At 47.5% G+C, this 18602-nt stretch overlaps 1 protein-coding gene across 4 annotated transcripts; it reads left to right on the top strand.

Annotated features, from left to right (window-relative positions):
- The first annotated feature begins 1389 nt into the window (after window positions 1–1389).
- Window positions 1390–18592, top strand: CAMKK2 (calcium/calmodulin dependent protein kinase kinase 2). Of its 4 annotated transcripts, none has more exons than XM_081338690.1 (16): window positions 1390–1537; window positions 6520–7096; window positions 9839–9886; window positions 10057–10110; window positions 10433–10484; window positions 10881–11014; window positions 11284–11320; window positions 11971–11992; window positions 12585–12673; window positions 12958–13157; window positions 13869–13922; window positions 14459–14532; window positions 14770–14857; window positions 15380–15508; window positions 16058–16164; window positions 16533–18592. In XM_081338690.1, exons 2-16 carry the CDS (start codon window positions 6695–6697, stop codon window positions 16606–16608), a joined length of 1566 nt encoding a protein of 521 aa, XP_081194816.1. In that variant the 5' UTR covers window positions 1390–1537; window positions 6520–6694; the 3' UTR covers window positions 16609–18592. The 4 variants fall into 4 exon arrangements, with proteins under 4 accessions (XP_081194816.1, XP_081194815.1, XP_081194817.1 ...); XM_081338689.1 differs by having other exon boundaries at window positions 16530–18592; XM_081338691.1 differs by lacking the exon at window positions 16058–16164 and having other exon boundaries at window positions 16530–18592.
- The last annotated feature ends 10 nt before the right edge of the window (window positions 18593–18602 follow it).

Below are 18602 nucleotides of genomic sequence, written 5' to 3'. Positions count from 1 at the left end.
TTCTCGCTTCGCAACGTAAAGTTTTGGGCTCCGTTGTGGGGGTGAGTGGAGTTCTGGCCGTATCGATCTATCCGTCAATCTCTTTTTTTTTTGCAAAGTGCAGCGGGTGTTGGCCGGCGTGGCTGAGTTTTCAAGCCTGCACATCCATCTTTGTCCCAAAGTCCATCGGAGACGGATCTGTTTTCCAAACGAGTAGCTCTCAGCGCCCGTCTCTCCCCTTCTTGCATTATTGAAGCCTCTCTGATGGAGGTAATGTCCCCATTCCCTTGCAGTCTGGAGGCTCAGGAGACGCTTTTAGCCTAGGTAAAAGCCACGTCGGCCTCTGCCGGAGTTTTTCCTGGGCTGGGAGCAGCTTCCTTCGAGCGGCTAAGAGTCCACCGCTCTGGCTGGGGGAACTTTTAAAAGCTTGGCAAGGCCTGGATGGGGACAGTGCCAGTTGCAGGAAATTCTTCTCTCAACCCTGGAGATCGCACGGGTGGAGGAGGTGGAAAAAAGAACACAGATTCGCCTCATTGATATCAAGTATGGTGGGACTGTAATCCCAAGTACAGGCAGTCCTCGACTTACAACAGCTCATTTAGTGACCGAACTTAACGGCACTGAAAGGTGGCTTACGACCGTTTTTCACACTTGCCCTCCCCGTGGTCAGGTGATTTACATTCGGATGCTTGGCAGCTGACTCACATTTACGACGGTGGCGGCGTCCCGGGGTCAGGTGATCTCCTTTCGCAGCCGTCTTGACGAGCCAAGTCGACGGGAAAGCCAGATTGACTGAACCGCCGGGTTGCTGCTGTTGTAACAGCTGGAGCGATTCGCTTAGCAAAGGCGGCGAGAGAAGTCGTCAAACCGGGGTGGAACTCACTTAACAAACGTCTCGCTTAGTGACAAATGCGGGGCTCGGTTGCGGTCGTACGTTGAGGACGGTACCTGTGTGTTTGGCCACCAAGGTGCAAATACGAAGGAAAAGACGGGCGACTCTTTTTCCCAGCTTTGTCTTCCCGAGCAGCCCTGCCTCGCAGGGTTGTTTGTTGAGGAGCTGGTGCCTGGGGGGGGGGCTTTTAAGGCAAGGAGGGGGACACCCTCCCCTGAGAAGTTGGGGCTTTCGTTCTTTCTCCCCACCCCAATCTCTGCAGTTCGCTCCTGGGGGAAAGCCAGAGGGGAAAGAAAGTTCTACTGCCCGGATGCTTTTTCCGCCTCTCGGCCAAGGAAAAGAAAAAAAGGGGGAAAGTGGGGGGAGGGAGGAAGAGAAAAGGGGGGGGGAGAAGAGGTTTGGGAGGTGGCCTGATAAGAACCCCCTCCCCTCCCTCGCACCAATCAGAGCCGGTCTCGACAGCCCAGTTGAACCAATCAGCGGCCAGCTGCTCGAAGCCGACTCTCACTTTCCAGACAGGAAAAGCTCCGGGCGCAGCCAATCGGGGTGCAGCTGCCAGCATCTGGGGCGTCTGGCCGCCGCTGCCCAGCCATGCAGACCTTCCCAGATGGGCTGCGGGACGCGCCGGGTCTGTAGCTGCCTCCGACCGGCTGGAGCCACAGGCAGGTAGGCTGGGCTGATGAAGGTGGAGGAGGAGGCAGGAGGGGGAGCCTGGGCTTTGTAGCATCTCTCCTTCCCCTGCATACTTTCTTCATGGGTGGGAGGGGGCAAAGGGAGGGATGCAGCCCCTAGATTTGGGGGAAGGGGGCTTCGGGAAAGGGAGAGAGATGCTTCTCCTGCTCGCCTCCCACCTGCAACATCTGGACGTCCCCTGGGGAAAAAGGATAGCAGCACCGCCGCCCATCTGGCTGCTTTCGGAGCAAAAAGGCAGGGGGCATCGGGAGTCCCCCCCCCTTGTCACTAGCATCTCTTCGGCGGGACCAGGAAGGGCCGGGAGAGCTAGGAAGGGACCCGCGGGCAGGAGGACTCTCCCGTTCTGGGGAGGATAATACCCGGCCCCTTCAAATGCCAGCCCTACTCTCTTCGGTTGCCATACAGAGCAAACCTACAGAAGGAGGGGAGGAGAGCTGATGCTCCAGATCCCTCCCTCTTTGGGTCTCCAAGGACTGTGTTGGTTCATTGTCTCTTTCCCCCCCCCCAAAGTTTGGTTTTGGGGTTGAACTGCATGTTACGTGCAGAGCGTCCAGGACACGGCTGGGCAGGAAGGAGCCGAGCGGAGGAATCCCCATCTGGAGCAGGGGCCGTTCTGCTCGTCTTTCGGTGCAGAGGGGAAGACTAGCCGGGGTGGTAGGAGGGGTTGGAGAGTTGACACTGGACTCTCCTGAGGGCGGTTGGAATCCGTGAGACAAGTGGGATTATTTACGGCCGATGGGAGAAGAGCTGGTTCTTTCTGGCCTCGCGGTCCTGAATGTTCTGGGCAGGATTGGGACTTGCCAGGTATCTCAGAAGGAAATAAAACCAAAGGTTTGCTTAATCCTTGGCAGACAAGCCGGCACAGAGCTATGCCAGCTGGGGAATTCTGGGAGCACACCTTTTAAAGTGGCCAAGGTTGAGAAACACTGATTTAGAACATGGCTCTTTACCAGGCACGGTTTTGCACTGTGGATCCTTCTGCCTAGAAATTTGGGACAGAAATTAAAACAGGCCAGCCAGCTCATCTCTTCCTTCCTTCCCATCAGCTAACAACCTGAGTGGCCTTGTGCAGCAAAGGGGAGGCCATGTGTGTCCCTGTGTCTTCCACACCCAGTCTGTAAGGCACAGCTCTCGTGTTCCAGCTGAACACCTGGGTGTTCTTTGTATGAGCCGGAAGGAGCATGCCGGATCTGGATTTACCTGGAAAAAACAGAAGTGCCCATTGAGGCAAATTATTAAGAGGGGGAACTCTCTTTCCTCTTCTATCTGGGGCCATGAGTGCAGATCTCTGTGTAAATCAGATCAGCTCCTGTCTCGAGAAATAATTTAAAAGAAATAGAGTGGAAGTTAATTTTGTGTTTGTTCAGGAAGCATATGGCTTTTGTCAACTGTCGCCTCCAGCTCAAATATCCTTCACAATTTCAGAAATAACATCCTTCTTTTAGACTCACTCCTTGAATTCTGGGCTTCTTTTGTGAGCCAGAGCTGCTGTTGTTATTGTTGATATTATTTTTGAACAGCCTTGAGGCTCGTTCCCCGGCTGATAGGCAAAATGTCTGTGCCGTTCTGCGTAGATCCACGCCTCCAGTCCGGGTCCTTGAGAGCTGCACAGTGTGGCCGGGGCAGTGTGGGGGGGTGGGGGCTATGGAGCCACCTGGCTCTTTCTGAATTCTCCAGAACAAGATTGGTCTGCAGCAGGCACAACAAGTGGGCCCTTGTACACCCAGAAGCTGGACTTTGGGATGAATAACTTTGAAAGAAGGAACAAGAGGGAGGGAGGGAGGGAGGGAGGGAGGGAGGAAGAGAAGAAAGAAAGAAAGAAAAAGAAAGAAAGAAAGAAAAAGAAAGAAAGAAATAAAGAAGGAAAGAAAAGAGAAAGAAAGAAAGAAAGAAAGAAAGAAAGAAAGAAAGAAAGAAAGAAAGAAAGAAAGAAAGAAAGAAAGAAAGAAAGAAAGAAAGACTTTGGCAGATGTCCTTCTTGTGCTTTGCTTCCTTCCACTTGCTTCTGTCTCTTTGTCCTTGTTCTCCTCTGTTTTATCTCCCACCCACCCCCTTTTCGCAAGCTGCAAAGTGTTATCTGTACAGATTCCCCACATACCATGGGCTGACAAGAGAGGGGGGGAAGAGGGAGGGAGGGAGAGAGAGAGAGAAGGGAAGCGAAGCGAAGCAAAGCATGGCTTGGGCAAATGTGCCATGAGTTGAAGGCTGGGACTTTTGTTTCCTTTCCCTTCCGTCTTCCCCCGCTTTTTCAGACTTCATTGTTGCAAGGACGTATTTTCTCTCCCAAGCGTGTGGGACTGAAAAAAGGGGATTCAGAGTCCTGGAATTAAGTTTCAGATGCGTGGGATTAGAGACGAGCTGAAGGCTGAAGCGTTCCCACGGAATCTTGCTTAGAGGGTGGTCAGGGAAAGGAGGACTTGGAAGCCACAACCTGCTCGCAGCTCAGAAGGACAAATTCTGGCGGGTTAGGGTTAATGGCTTAACCATTAAAGACCCAGGGATCTTCCCTCCTTTCACGTTTGTGAGTGTTGTTTTCACCATCCCCAGAAAACAGATGACTGCATCCCTCAACCTGGTCTGCAGAGAAGGACTGATCTGGACTGGATCAAGCATCCCGATGGCGCGAGCAGACTTTCTTTGTTTTTTTCCTTGAAGACGTTTCACTTCTCGTCCAAGAAGCTTCTTCAGTTCTGGACTTTGAACTGAAGAAGCTTCTTGGAGGAGAAGCGAAACGCCTTCAAGGAAAAGCAAAAAGAAAGTCCACTTGCCTTACGGGTCAGTTGCCAAGTGGCTGAGGTTTGATCAGGTGACCGTGTGGGGATGCTGCAGTGGTCGTAAGTGTGAAAAATGGCCGTAAGTCCCATTTTTTTCAGCCGTGGTGTAACTTCAAACGGTCACTAATTGAAGCGTTGTAAGCCGAGGACTACCTGTAGGTGAATTGTAAAACATTCTCTTGTTGGTTTAGCTTCCACCTCAAAGCCATGCTGTGGCTTAACCTATCAATGCACGGGATCATAATTGAAGCAAACTATGGTTTAGCACATTCCATCAAGCCAGCCTGTCTTTCCTCTCCAGCTTCTGATCTGTGGCTGAATGTCAGCCTTAATTCAGCCTGGAGAAGTCTTTTCATTAGGCTTCATTATCTCTGCTCTCATTCTCTCTGAATTGCTTTTAAGCATCGGCCTAATGGCTTTGGGGAAATTTTAGAACACTAAGGAGAATGGAGAGAGCATTACCTGAGTTCGTCCCAACTGGTTAAAATCAGTACAGGAGGCTGCCGGTTCATAGCAGGAGGCTGCTTCGTTTAATGGTGGGAATGAAAAACGGAAACGGGAAAAAATGAAAAATTTAAGACCGGGATTAATTAGAAGAATGGGTCTGTTGCAAAGCCATTTTTAAAAGGAATGGAATGGAATGGAATGGAATAGAATAGAATAACTTTATTGTCACTTTAAATGTACACTAATCAGCATAGATTAAAATGAACTTTCATTTCACCAGCTGCCTGCAATTAGTGCAGGTTCGCATCCCACCAGGCTCAAGGTTGACTCAGCCTTCCATCCTTCCAAGGTAGGTAAAATGAGGACCCAGATGGTTGGGGGCAATAAGCTGACTTTGTAATAATGCCGCTTGCGGGTTGTGTGAAAGCCCTAACAAGCAGGCATATACATAGAATGAAGGCTACTGCTAAGCTTGTAAGCCGCCCTGAGTCTTCGGAGAAGGGCAGGATATAAATGGAATTAAAATAAAATAAATAAATAAATTGCATTCAGCTCTCAAAGGGTAAAAAATAGGGTTAGTTTACTGCTCAAGGCTTGTGTGCTATTGCTATAACCCAGCTTCTGTTTTAATTTCAGGTCATTTTCCTACAAGCATTTTTTTCTAATTTTTCCCCCTAAATTTCTAAATAATTCCCAAGAATTCTTGCTAAATAGAACAGAGGGTGAGTGGTAAATCTGTTTTGAATGAGGAGGAAAAAGAGGTACTTTAGGGCCTGTTGCTTAGAAAGAAAAGAAGTGACGACAAAAGAGTTATTGGCACCTGTCACTCACCTGCCCACGTTGCTTTCCTCCCTTCTTATGAATTGAATTAATGGGTGTTTCTCTTGTTGAGATTCCGAATTGCTTGGCCTGAGGGTGGAATTTGAACAGGAATTTTAAGGGTAGTTTAATCGGCTCAAATTTTCAGGAGCCTTTCCCCCCCCCCTCTTCTCCAAAGTGTTAAGGAAAGAGGGAAAATTACTTCCGGTGTATTTCTTATCCCTGCTTACGGTTTCTTGCAGTTTAGAGAGAAAGAAAAATGAATTCATTTCATTTCACTTTTAAAATCTGCATGAGTAAAAAAAAAACACGTTGGTTGCAGCTTCTAAGAATTGCAGCGCTAGAAAAATAAGAGGGCTCCTGGACTGAGTTGCAGTTTTCCTCTGGTTCTTCCTGTGGGTTCAGCTCTGAGATCAGGGCTTCCGACAGAAGAGAACCTCAGTAGCCCAGGGTTGGAAGGAGGGGCCTTGCTGCTCTCTGAGCTGGGTTGTTTCCTTGCAGACGTTTCATGACCCAGACTAGGCCACGTCATCAGTGCTAGAGGAGAATGGGGTTTGCAGAGAGGAGAAGGAGGAGAACTGTGGGCTGCCTTGTTCTCTTGCAGAGGTTCCATGACCTAACTAGGGAACAGCTTCACTGCCACAACAAATTCTGACGATGTTCCCTAGTTGGGTAAGGAGACGTCTGCAAGCAAAGAGCCAAACGGCTAAGTTTAAAAAGCACCAGGAACTCCACCAATCATGGGTTCTTGTTCCCACCCCACCTGGGCTGGATAAATCCAAGCCACGATACAGTTGGATTTGTCCTACGTGAACCCAGGCATGGCAGTTTTTGCCGACTCTATTTTTCGGCTTAGCCTGTTGTCTCCTCTCAAGTTCAGCTGCTTGGCCTCGTTTCTCCTTTGTCCTGCTCCAGCGTCCAGGAGAGCGGCGGCCGCAGCATGGGGATTCAGCCGGTCAGCGCATAATGCTCCCATGCGCCTCCCTCAGCCCTGTTGCCGTGAAGCTCCTCCTCTGCCGCGACTTCCTTGGCCGTGTGCAAGACAAGCCTTCCCGCTTGACGGATCTAAGATGTGACCTCTTGGAGCACCATGGAGTCCTTCGTGGTGGTAGCGGAGTACGACTCTCCCCCCGGTTCCACAGCAGGCCAGCCGGAGGGGCCGGTGGATGAGGAGCCCATGGAGCCGTGTGAGGAGCAGGCCCTCCTGGCCCCGGTTCCTGGAGGCCGTGAAGCACCGGGCTCGGCCGGCCCTCCGAGGGCTTCCTCCAGAGTGACCAGGGAACCTTGGATCAAAGTCAACCTGTCAAGTCGCAAGCTGTCTCTGCAGGAGAGGTCTCCCTCCGTCCAGTCCCCCAGCGGGAGCACGGGGCTCAACGGGCGCTACATTTACCCTTCCCTCCCTTGCTCCCCCGTCACCTCCCCCCACTCTTCCCCACGTCTGCCCCGCCGGCCCACCATCGAGTCCCACCGAGTTTCGATCACCGGATTGCAGGTAAGAGAAGCAGCGTCCCTCCCGGCAGTTTGGAGCTGAGTTTGCTTGTTTGCTCATCTTTGTTAAAAGAAGAAGGGAAAAAGGAGAAGAAGAAAAAAGATGGAGAAATACGATAAGCGGATGAAGGAATTCCGGAGATTGTAGGGCTATTTTTCCAGTATAGTGTTGATAAGAAATGAGCTGTAAGGCCAAAATCTCCACATTTCTCCAGAGAGGAAAAGAAAAAGAAAAACTAATAATAATTGGAACTGTTAGTAGCGTTTTATACTTTTTTTGTGCTGCATACTGCTCAAGTCACTTCTTATAAGATGGGCAGCTATATAAATTAGATAGATAGATAGATAGATAGATAGATAGATAGATGATAGATAGATAGATAGATAGATAGATAGATAGATAGATAGATAGATAGATAGACAGACAGACAGACAGACAGACAGACAGACAGACAGACAGAATGATGGGTGGATAGGATGGATTGATGGATAGATGGAGGGAAGGAAGGAAAGAGAAAAAGAAAAAGATAGAAAGAAAGAAAGAGAAAGAACACTGACTAATGAATTCTGAAAGTTGGTCCACGCCTCTTAAAGTTACTGAGGTTGGCAAACATTGATTTAGAGAACTTGCGGGCAATTTATCTTCTGCCATTAATGCTCAAGGTGATGGTGAGTGGAGCCACACCTTTGATGCTTGGGAGAATAAGTGCTCCCTGCTTTCTATGGCTCTTACCTTCCAATTAACTCCACTGCATTTTCAGCAAAGAATGGACGATCGAGCGGTGCATTAGCTGTTCCACGTCAAACCGAAGAGGAGCCTCCAATGGATTGCTTGGACTTGGGGCTGGTTTTTTTTCTTACTCCCGGGATTCTTAGGACCGCAGCGTCATTCTCAAAGACGGAAGGGTCTGGGGGCTTGGAAACCCCTATTTCCACCCCTTTTCCTGTTCTTGCAGAGGTCGCTCTTGTTCCCCGGCCATCCTTTTAGTGAGAAAAAGAGAGACACACACACACCCGAATCCTCTTCCCCAGCTATCGAAGGAGGAAACAAATAGAGCAAATGTATTCTTTCTATATTTATTTACTTAGCCCGTTTACACAGCTGTCCTGTCTGAAGCAAGGGACGTTCTTGACACTTACAACCATTGCAGCGTTCCCCGGGGGTCACATGATCAAAATTCGGGCACTTGGCAATTGGCTCGTGTTTACGACCGTTGCAGTGTTTTGGTGTGTGTGGTGGGATCCCCTTTTGCGACTTTCTGACTGGCAAAGTCCCCTGGGGAAGCCAGATTCACTTTGCAACCGTGTCACTAACTTAACAAATGCAACAATTCACTTAACAACCATGGCAGGAAAACTCACTTAACAAATGTTTTCACTTAGCAACATAAATTTTGGGCTTAGTCGTGGTCGTAACCTGAGGACGACTTGTCCTAAAACAAGGATGGGACTTTGCGCATCGTTTGGTGTGCTTTGACCCAGCGAAGATTTGTTCCCTTCAGGTTTTTTGGCCTCTTAGCCGAGCCTCTAAAATTGACCGTATGGGCTCACAGTGGGACCCGTCCTGTTTATTCAGAGAAAAGGGGAAGGAAGGGAAATTAGGTGGGTTTGGGTGTGTGTGTTTTTTGCCATATATGTAGCTGAAGAGTTGCGGTGACAGCAGCTGGCTGATTCGAAAGAGAATTGGGCGGGCTCCTGTGTTTTCATCCCCTCCTTTCCCAATTAAGCATCAGAAAAAAAGATGCATTTATGCTAATACTCTCCCACACCCAGCGGGAATTCTAGATGGTTCGCTGCAGCAGATGGAGAAGGAAGCCGGTTGGCAGGATGAGGGGAAAAGAAAAAATTAAGAGAGGGTGGAATTAGCTTTTAGCTTCCTAATGTAAGGGAGCGCCCGATTGCTGGCAAGGGAAGACTTTGACCTGCCTGGGTTTAGTTCTGTCTTTCGGATCCAGCTGGAAAGATCCGAATCCCAGGGCCGGAGGTCGGGACCTTGGAGGTCTTCTAGTCCATCCCCCACACCTTATACCAGCCCGGATAAAAGTTCATCCAATCTTTGATTGAAAACCTCCAGCACTCCCACCATTCTGGGAGGCCAGCTGTTCCCTGGATTTATCCTTCTCACTGACGCTCGTTTCCAGGAAACCGAAAACCTCTAGATTTTTCTAACTAGCAAACGAGCCTTGGCTGTTTTGCGAGGGAGCCAGCAACGGCCTGGGGTTCAGACTTGGCAGTGGAAGAGGCTGGCCCAAGAACTGTCAGAGAGCACAGTTCTTTTTGCTGCGCCAGAAAGGTCATGCAGTTGTGCAAAACTCACTTAACAATGTCTCACTCAGCAACAAAAATCTTGGACTCCATTGTGGTCATAATTCGAGGACCACTTGTAAATATAAGTAGCATAAATATCGGTATAAAATTATAAATAATCAGGTTATCAAAATGCATAAATAAATGCAACTGGCAACTGAATGTTTTCAAAGTGTTTGGAAGTCAAGGCTGGGGATAATGGTAGCTGAAGTCCTGGCAACCCATCCCTGTCAGATGCTTCTCTGTTTATATGTGTGTTTGTGTGTGTGTGTGTATTCCCACCCTCATGTTGGTGGCTTCTATGGAAACAAGTGGCAATACCTTAACTGCGAATGGAGGAGGTTTTATGTTCCCAAAGGGGAGGAAGAAACACAGCTTAATGGCAGGTTGTTTTGCTATCGACTTGGGTAATTCATTTTGTCTTTGACTTTTCTCTTAGGACTGTGTGCAGCTCAATCAATACACTCTGAAGGATGAAATTGGAAAGGTAAATCACACACGCACAGAGTCTTTGCATAGTTGTTGCAAATTTGGGATGGAAACCGTCTGAACTTCTGCCTTTGTAAATAAACATACAACTTAAAAGAACTTGTCAATCATTTCAGCAGCATTTAGGAAAACTGTTGTTTCCTTCCTGTGTGTGTGTGTGTTTCGCAGGGCTCCTATGGTGTTGTGAAGCTGGCATATAATGAAGACGACAACACTTACTATGTGAGTAAATGCTCATCAGCTGGGATGGATTGCTTCAGTTTAACCAAAAAAAGAAAAGGAAGTTTTTGAGCTAAAAGAAGGAGATGGTGATGAGTTTTGATAAGGGAGAATTCATATTCTCGCACAGCACCAAATTAGGTGGGGACTTAATTTATTTAATCCATCTATCGGTTTTATCCCCGGAGCAGAGCTAAAATGGCATAAAAAGAACAGCAGCGGAGAACTCATTAGGAAACCGTTTTGGAGCAACCAGCAATTAATTTCTGTGTTGCGTTGCGAGTTGTTTTGTCCCCCGGCAACTCAGCGTCCTTGTCTCCTGCAGGCAATGAAAGTGCTTTCCAAAAAGAAGCTGATGAGACAAGCCGGTTTCCCACGTAAGTTGGGATGCGCAGACCCCTGTCCCGGCCAGGTGGGTGGGGAGGAAGCAAAATGGCGGGGCCCCAAAGGATGGAAGGGATCAAAGGTCAGCCTGTTTCCTCAGAAGGCCTCTGAGTTCCGGACTGGAGGGAATTAAGGCAGCGAAGGCCCACTTGGTTTGGCCCGAGGTGGTCGGTTTAGTCTTCACGCCCAGCTTGAGTACCCTCCATCCCTACGGTCATCGTACAAAAAACGTGAGGAAGGGTTGCAAGATTCTGTTACCATAAAGTAGAATTGGCTCTGCTGGTCATCTTTCCTGTCTGGCCTGCTTGCTAAGGCTGACCAAGCCACTCTCCCCCAGCCTATCAGGTTGATTACAGGTAGGTAATCTATATCTTTATCTTCTCCCTCAGGCCGTCCTCCTCCTCGGGGTGCCAAGCTGCCCCTGGAAGGGTTCTGCCAACCCAGAGGACCCATTGAGCAGGTCTACCAAGAGATCGCCATCTTGAAGAAGCTGGACCACCCAAACATTGTCAAGCTGGTGGAGGTGAGGGGGATCTTGGCGCTGCCTAGGTATGGAGGCATCTCTGGCATTGTCTGCCAGAGCCCAAGCCAGCAGCTCAAGTGGCATTCACTGGAGAAGGGGTGAGCAGCTGGGTTTCCAACAGGACCCCCACTTCAGTTGCCAGAAAGGCTGGCCAGAAGTTAGCGAGAGGTTTCTGCTTCCCAAGTTAAAATCTGTATTCATTCGGAGAATTGGGTATGGTGCGTATAGCTCGGCTATAAAAGCCCGTTTGTCTTCCTTGTTCCTGGCAGGTACTAGATGACCCCACGGAAGATCACCTATACATGGGTAAGCCATCCTGCACCCTTTCTCTTGATACTCAGTAAAGGGAGGGACTAGGCTTCCTCCTGGCCAAAAACGTTGCCCCCCCCTTCCAGCTTGCAGAGGCAAAGGATCTCAAGGTTTCCTTGGTCCATTGTGCTAAATCAAGATTACTAAGCTCGGCAGCTTTAAGACCTGTGGACTTTAGCTCTCAGAATTTCTCCTGCCACCTGGGAGTTGAAGTCCACAGGTCTTAAAACGGCCAACTTTGTGGAGACCCGGGTTCTAGACCCGGGTTTCTCGACCTGTGACTTTAAGCCATGCTGGCTAGGGAATTCTGGGAGTTGAAGTCCACCTGTCTTCAAGTGGCCAAGCTTAATTAAGTGTGATTTTGGAGCCCAACACAATTCTCAGCCAGCCAGGTGTGTATTCGCTCCGCTCCTCTGTTAGAGCTAGGAGAGATTTGAGCCCCTTCCTGTAAGGTTTGACCCCACCCTGCCTACCCCCCCCCACTGACTTGCTGACCAGGTTGTCACGGCTTTAAGTAGATCAGGGAGGGGCTGAATAGATCATAGGAACCTGCCAAGGGGTTGATTGACCCAGTCAGCTAGTTGGGACCCTTTTGTTACGCAAATGTTTCTCCTTGCAATTAATGGCCTGCGTCTCTTGCATTTCAGTGTTTGAACTTGTGAAAAAGGGGTAAGTTGATTATTGTTTTTACCATTTTTAAAGAATAGCACACACGTTGCACTACAGAATAAGGGGAGAAATTGTTGCCCTAAGCATTTTACTCCCTGTAGCAATATTTTTTTCCCAATCTCTGTGACTTTAAGGTGTGTGGACTTCCAACCATGGGGAATTCTGGGAGTTGAAGTTCATACATCTTAATGGCTGGTAAATTCTGGAAGCTAAAAGCCACACATTTCTAAGCTACTGAGGTTGAAAAACACCGCTGTATAGTATGGCAGTAGATTTTCCGTTTAAAAAATTCTGTTTTCCCCACGTGGACTACAGTATGACTCACAATTTTTAGTAACAGCGAAGAGGTTGGCTCTGCTTGTTTGAGCCCTGAACTAACCACGTTTAAAGTGTTAACTATGATTTGTACAAACCATAACGGCCCACACTTTGCACTGAGCCCCACAACGTGGTTTGTTTATTTTTGGCTCTAAGGCATGAGCAAATCCATGCTTTATCATTTAATACTCTGCCAGTATTTACTGTCTCCTACCAACAAAGTCCTCTTCCATCCAACTGGTCTCTTTAAATTAATTTATTTTCCCCTTTGTAGGCCAGTGATGGAAGTTCCCAATCTGAAGCCTCTTACTGAAGACCAGGCACGATTTCATTTCCAAGACCTGATCAAAGGCATTGAATACTGTGAGTGTGTAGAAAAAACAACAACACACAAAGCTCAGAAACAGGCCTGGATGGAGCATGGGAACCAATTTCCCGTCCCAAGGCTGGGCCTTGTAAGAAAATATGGAGATGGTCTCTTTTGAACACGTGCAGAGTAACATCTATAGAAATTAAATTATTATTATTATTATTATCTTTCTGCATAGCCTTTTCTTATAATAAATAGGAACTGCTCACCTGCCCTTATTTTGCAAGCCAGACAAAAGAAGTTAACATCTTATCTCACATTTAACGTTTCTCCGCAGTACACTACCAAAAAATTATCCACCGGGACATTAAACCTTCCAACCTTTTGGTGGGCGAAGACGGCCACATCAAAATCGCCGATTTTGGTGTGAGTAATGAATTCAAAGGATCGGATGCCCTGTTAACAAACACGGTGGGCACGCCAGCATTTATGGCCCCAGAGACGCTGTCTGAAACCAGAAAAATATTCTCAGGAAAGGTAGGTGGAGCGAAGGAAAAACAACACGCGTCTTCCTGACTTAATCTTGTTTTCCTGTCATTTGGTAGGAATTGAAAAGGTTTTAGAACCGACTCCTCTAATTCCAGCTGACACGGTCTCTGAGCCCGGCCTAAAGCAAACCAATGTAATTGCGATTTGGGCCGAGGGTCTTGTATGTGAATCCTGACAATCGTGGCTTAGTTAAGGTGCGGCTAAAGCAAGCCTTAAAACAACACAATATGTGAACCTAGCCGGCTGGTGATTTCATGTTAGTCTGTGGCTTGGGGATTTATGTCCGTGCCTAAACTGTGAGGCTGTGTGATCTTAGGATGGACCCTTACGTCTTAAGGCAGATCACTAGATCTTATGGCAGATCCCCTATTTCCCTATAGAACGGGTCTGATGTGTCAGTATAATAACAATTTATGCCAGCCTTGGAAAGTGAACGGAATAGAGGCATTGCCCTATGAAGAGGCAAAATATCATCTAGCTGTTTCTCCCAGTGATACTAGCATTAGTGATAACAATGCAAGAAGCAAGCATTTTTGAAAAGCTAATGTATACCTTCTCCCTCCCTCCCTCCCCCTCTCTCTCTAACCCTAACCCTTCCCTCCTCCCCTTTTCCCTCCCCTTCTTTTCCTTCCTTCCCTCCCCTCCCTCCCTCCCTCCCATTTCATCCTCCCTCCCTCCCTCCCTCCCTTCTTTTCCAAGGCTTTAGATGTCTGGGCAATGGGAATCACCCTGTACTGTTTTGTCTTCGGACAGGTAACAAAACCTCTTTTTCTATCTATGCCAGCTTTTCCCCCTTGCTCAGATGCCAGGCCAAAGAGAGCATTCAGCTTACAGGATGCAAGCCTCTTAATAATGGATATGAAGTCGAGCAGAAATGAGTGGATCTCTCCCTTGTGGTTTGTCATTTTTCCACCCCTTTGAGTGGTCCAATTCCTCTGCTAGGGCCGAGATTCCTTTAAAAAAGAAAAAAGTGCTAAAACTCAAATGCGCTTCCGTGTATATTCTGCAAACAGGCAAGGCTGCGGAATGTTCTGGTTTTTAATCCGCTTTTGTTAGCTCCGTGAAAATAATGCCCCCCCCTTTTCTTTTTTTTTACAATTTTGCGTGATTTATGTGGTGCCTGTTTTGCGGATTTAGGTGGTGTCAAACCGTTTGTAGGTGACCCAATTCTGGCTCAGGTTGTCGTAGAACTGTTTTGTCACCCACGCAGTGTGATTCGAAGGGGGACTCATCCATTTTCTCCCCCGTGCCAGCCATAACATCTCCCTGGATATTCTTGTCCTCCCCAGTGTCCTTTTATGGATGAGCGGATCCTTAGTCTGCACAGCAAAATCAAGAGCCAGATGCTGGAATTTCCGGACCAGTAAGTAAGGATACTGGGGCTCCCTTAGATGCTTTGATGCTTTTTAGAGGCATTACAAATTCTTGGCCCCACTGGGAGGAATCTAGCGGCTCAGATCTGTGGGGTGGGGGGAAAGCAGGGCCCGTGTTTCTTCCTCTGAGGGGGAGGCAGAGACACCTTTACTGCTTGCCACCATATTTCTAACCAATCAAGTCAAAAAGCAGCCTTCTTTTCTTTTTTTCTTTTTCATCCTCCAAGACCAGACATTTCTGATGAACTGAAGGATTTAATAACCCAGATGCTGGACAAAAAACCCGAATCCAGGATCACCATCCCAGAGATTAAGGTAATTCATGGCCAGCCTCAGTTTCCCGAAAACAGTAGCGACTAAATGGAGTCAACACGGAAAGTTTAATATGTGCCGAAAGTGCCACGCTCCTCAGGATGCTTTTTTTTTACCCCCTGATTTTCTTTTTACTTTTTTCATTATCTGATTTTTCTCTATCTATATTCTTTCACCTTGACGGTCGGCTTGAAGAACGTACAGTATATTGACTCTGTATTTCACGTTTGATATTTTTTTAAAGACTCACTTGGGAGGGCTGGCCATATTAATCAAAACAATAATAATAAAGTCATATCCCAAAAGATGGATTTGTGAAGTCCCTATGAAAATCCACAGGAAGGTCGTAACATGGAGCAGTACTCGCTTAACAAATGCCTCCCTTAGCGACAGAAATGTTGGGCTCCGTTGTGGTCAAGTCAAGGAATACCTACCTGGCCAGCCCTTTCTGGGATCTTTCCTGAAACCGGCTGCCCAGGCTTGTCTCTTTCTCTGCCCCCTCCCAACCCACCTCTGTGCCCCCAGCTGCATCCGTGGGTCACCAAGAACGGCTCCGAGCCGCTGCCGACTGAGGATGAAAATTGCACGCTGATCGAGGTCACCGAAGAAGAGGTGGAGAATTCAGTCAAGCACATTCCCAGCTTGGCCACCGTGGTGAGTGGATTTTGAACTCTGCGCTTGAGCCGCTGCCAGCCTTTCACATCTGTGCCAGTTTCGGCTTTGCCATTAAAGCCTATTGGCCTCTGCGGAGAGCCAGAGCGCTTCAAATGAATTCTAGATTGCTCTGGGTAAGACTGAGGTTTTAAGAGGACAAGGGAATCCTGGGCTTAGCACAGTTCGCTTAGGGACCAGGTTCCAGGTTATAACAGCCCTGAAAAAAGGGACTTTATCCCCATTTTCCACAGTTACAGTCTTTGCAGCATCCCCACGGTCATGTGATCAAAATTCAGATCTTGGCAACGGGCTCACGCTTACGAGCGTTGCTGGGCCCCAAGGTCATGTGGTGTCCTTTGGCGCCCTTCCGACAAGCCAAGTCCACGGGGAAGCCAGCTTCACTTCGTAACCCTGTTGCTCACTTAACAACTGCCGTGGTCTGTTTAACAACTGTGGCAAGACAGTTGAAGAGGGGCAAAAAAGCCATCTAACAGCTGTCTCGCTTAGCAATGTACATTTTGGGCTTGGTTGTGGCCGTTCTGTTCTCAGATCCTGGTAAAGGCCATGATCAGGAAAAGATCCTTTGGGAATCCGTTTGAGGGGAGTAGAAGAGAAGAAAGGGTTCTTTCTGCACCAGACCGGCAGACATACTTGATGTAAGTGCTTCGGAGGGGGCTATGGATGAACCAAAGCCTTCCCTTCCCTTCCCTTCCCTTCTCTCCCTTTCTCCTTCTCCTTCTTCCCTTCCCTTCCCTTTCCCTCCCTCCCTTATATCTTGAGACTGTACATCTCTTAAAAATTGAAAAAGTGGGTTTGGGGAAAATTCCCCCCTCCCAATTTTCCTCCTCTTCCTGCAGAGAGCAAGCTATTTAAATGAAATAAAAATTGTCATTGCACCATCGCGCCCCTCCCCCCGCCCCTCCTACCCATCCCTGGAAAAGCATTGCAGTCCTTCTCGTGCCTTCCTCTGAGTTCAGGACAAAACCTTTGGCTCTGATGATCTTTTGTCTTCCATCCAAAGCAGAAAACAAAGCAGCGAAGAGGCTTTCCACACCATGAACGATCTGCCAAACGTGAGCGAAGACGAACTGCTTTCTTGAAGAAGAAGAAGAAGAAGAAGAAGAAGAAGAAGAAGAAAGAAAAAACCGGGCCCTTCCGGTAGAAGAGATCCCGCTTAGCTCACTGTGCGTGGTCTGCCAAAAGACGGTTGAGCCGGCTTGCCTTCCAGGACGTCAGCTCATTGTTTTAAATACCCAGTGTAAAGATTTTTGTGACAGCATGCTGTACAGATCAGAATCCATTCTATAAGCGTCCAAAAAGATCTCTGCTGATTAAAAACAGGATGTGGAACTGAGAAGGATTATCTTCCGGCGCGCTGGTGGTCATCCCCCAGAGGTGAAGCATCGTGCCGACTTTACGGGGGGGGGGGGAAGAAGGAAAGAACTCACCAAAACTAAAACCAAGTTTGGGAAGAAACCTACATCTGCTCAGGCCAAATTCTTTGCAAAAAAAGAAAAGATCCAATTTTTTTAAATCGGTGGATGGCTAAACCACGGTGCTTCTTGCCAAATGAGGATGGAGAAGACGCTTGCTTTTGGGTGGTTTTGTTCCCCCCCCATTAATAATTATTATTGTTATCCCTTTTTATTGCATGGAAACCAAACCAATGTCACACTAAGGAAGTATTTGCAGAAGGCGTAGCTTTTTGTGAGCAGGCAATTTGAGTTTTAAGAGCAGGGTGGTTGTTGTTTTTTTGAAAATTGTGGAGTTTTTCCTAAGTCCGAAGTGAAAGGCGGAAGGGACGCGTAATCGGCAAAGGGCGAGAACGTGCCTTTGAAGATGGGTTGTGCGGTTGCGTTCAAGCACAAATTGCCAACACGCAAATTTGCTCGGTGCAGCAGTCTGCTTGGCTGGCAAAGCCAACAGGCTCGTATTTACCGATCATAATTCTACTTTGTATCTTGTGTTATTGTATGGCTATGTACACAAAATTCAGGGTTTTATAAATAGTAGCCATCCGGTGCTTGCTTGCTGGCATGTTTCAAATAAGTCAAATAACTTCCAAGGATGGGCATCGAGATTCCGCTGTTTTTCCAAGACTCTCCCAAGGGTTTAAACCAAAACCAGATTTTTCCTGTTGAGCACTTTTCCAACTTGCTTATTAAGTTCCTCCAGACTTCTGGATAGCAAGCAGTCAGCATTAGGTGTTCCAGTAGAGTCGCCACTCCTAAAGGAAGGAACTGTTGCTGCAAGCCTAGGGGATCCCGAAGTATTCTGAACCTCTCCTGTAATCCTTTTCACCTTGCTCGGAAGTAATACGGCTCGCTAAACTCTTTGCATCTGCTTTTTTTTAAAAGCAGCCAAGAATTTACGCATGGAAAGGCTGCTATGGGGTTTTTTTTGTTTTTTTTTAAGAAAAACATGTTTTAAAAAAAGATAGAAAAAAAGCTCTCATTCCATTAAAAAGAAAAAAACGAGCATGACAATATTTCTGGCAGATTCCCTTCTGTGCTGCGGCCAGGTAATTTTGACTCTAGCTTTCGTATCTTATTCCAACATGGCAGGATTGTGAGACGGCAACACTCATTGCTGAAAAAGCAAATGAAAAGGGATAATTGTAATGGGGGCTGTACATTTTCCTGACTTACTCTCTGCATTGTTGGGAATACTGGTCAAGAGTGATGGGAATTGTGGTCAAAGAAATGTTGAGAGAGAGATTAAGGAAGCGTTGGATGGAATAATTATGAGTTGTGTTTGCTGTGTATCTGTTTAGCCATTTGTGACCCTACTTTAAATATCAGGAATATTAGTCTTTCAAGGCATCTTTTTGTAGAAAGTTGGCGAGTTTGGCTGCTGAATAATCCCTGACAGTTGCTAATTTTATGTCAGCAATGAATGCCTCAGTTTCGTACTACATTACAGCCCTCAAAGCTTCCAGCTTTTTCTCTTTCTTTCTCTTTCTTTCTTTCTTTCTTTCCTTCCTTCCTTCCTCTCTCTCTCTCTCTCTGGGGATATTTTGTTGATACTGTATTTTCAACTCAACCATTCGTTAACACAAAGAAAAAAAGCGATATAAATCGTATTTCCCAATCTT

The sequence above is a fragment of the Vipera berus genome (genome assembly GCF_964194415.1).
Source record: "Vipera berus genome assembly, chromosome: 14".
Classification (NCBI taxonomy): domain Eukaryota; kingdom Metazoa; phylum Chordata; class Lepidosauria; order Squamata; family Viperidae; genus Vipera; species Vipera berus.
Note: the sequence above shows the minus strand (reverse complement) of the source record. Positions and strands in the feature narration are given on the sequence as shown.

Excerpts from the sequence above, each read along its gene's own strand:
- CAMKK2 (XM_081338689.1), top strand. The coding sequence starts at position 6,695 with ATGGAGTCCTTCGTGGTGGTAGCGGAGTACGACTCTCCCCCCGGTTCC. Across the intron at positions 10,485-10,880 it reads GAGACAAGCCGGTTTCCCAC|GCCGTCCTCCTCCTCGGGGT; the intron begins GTAAGTTGGGAT and ends CTTCTCCCTCAG. Across the intron at positions 15,509-16,057 it reads TTCCCAGCTTGGCCACCGTG|ATCCTGGTAAAGGCCATGAT; the intron begins GTGAGTGGATTT and ends TTCTGTTCTCAG.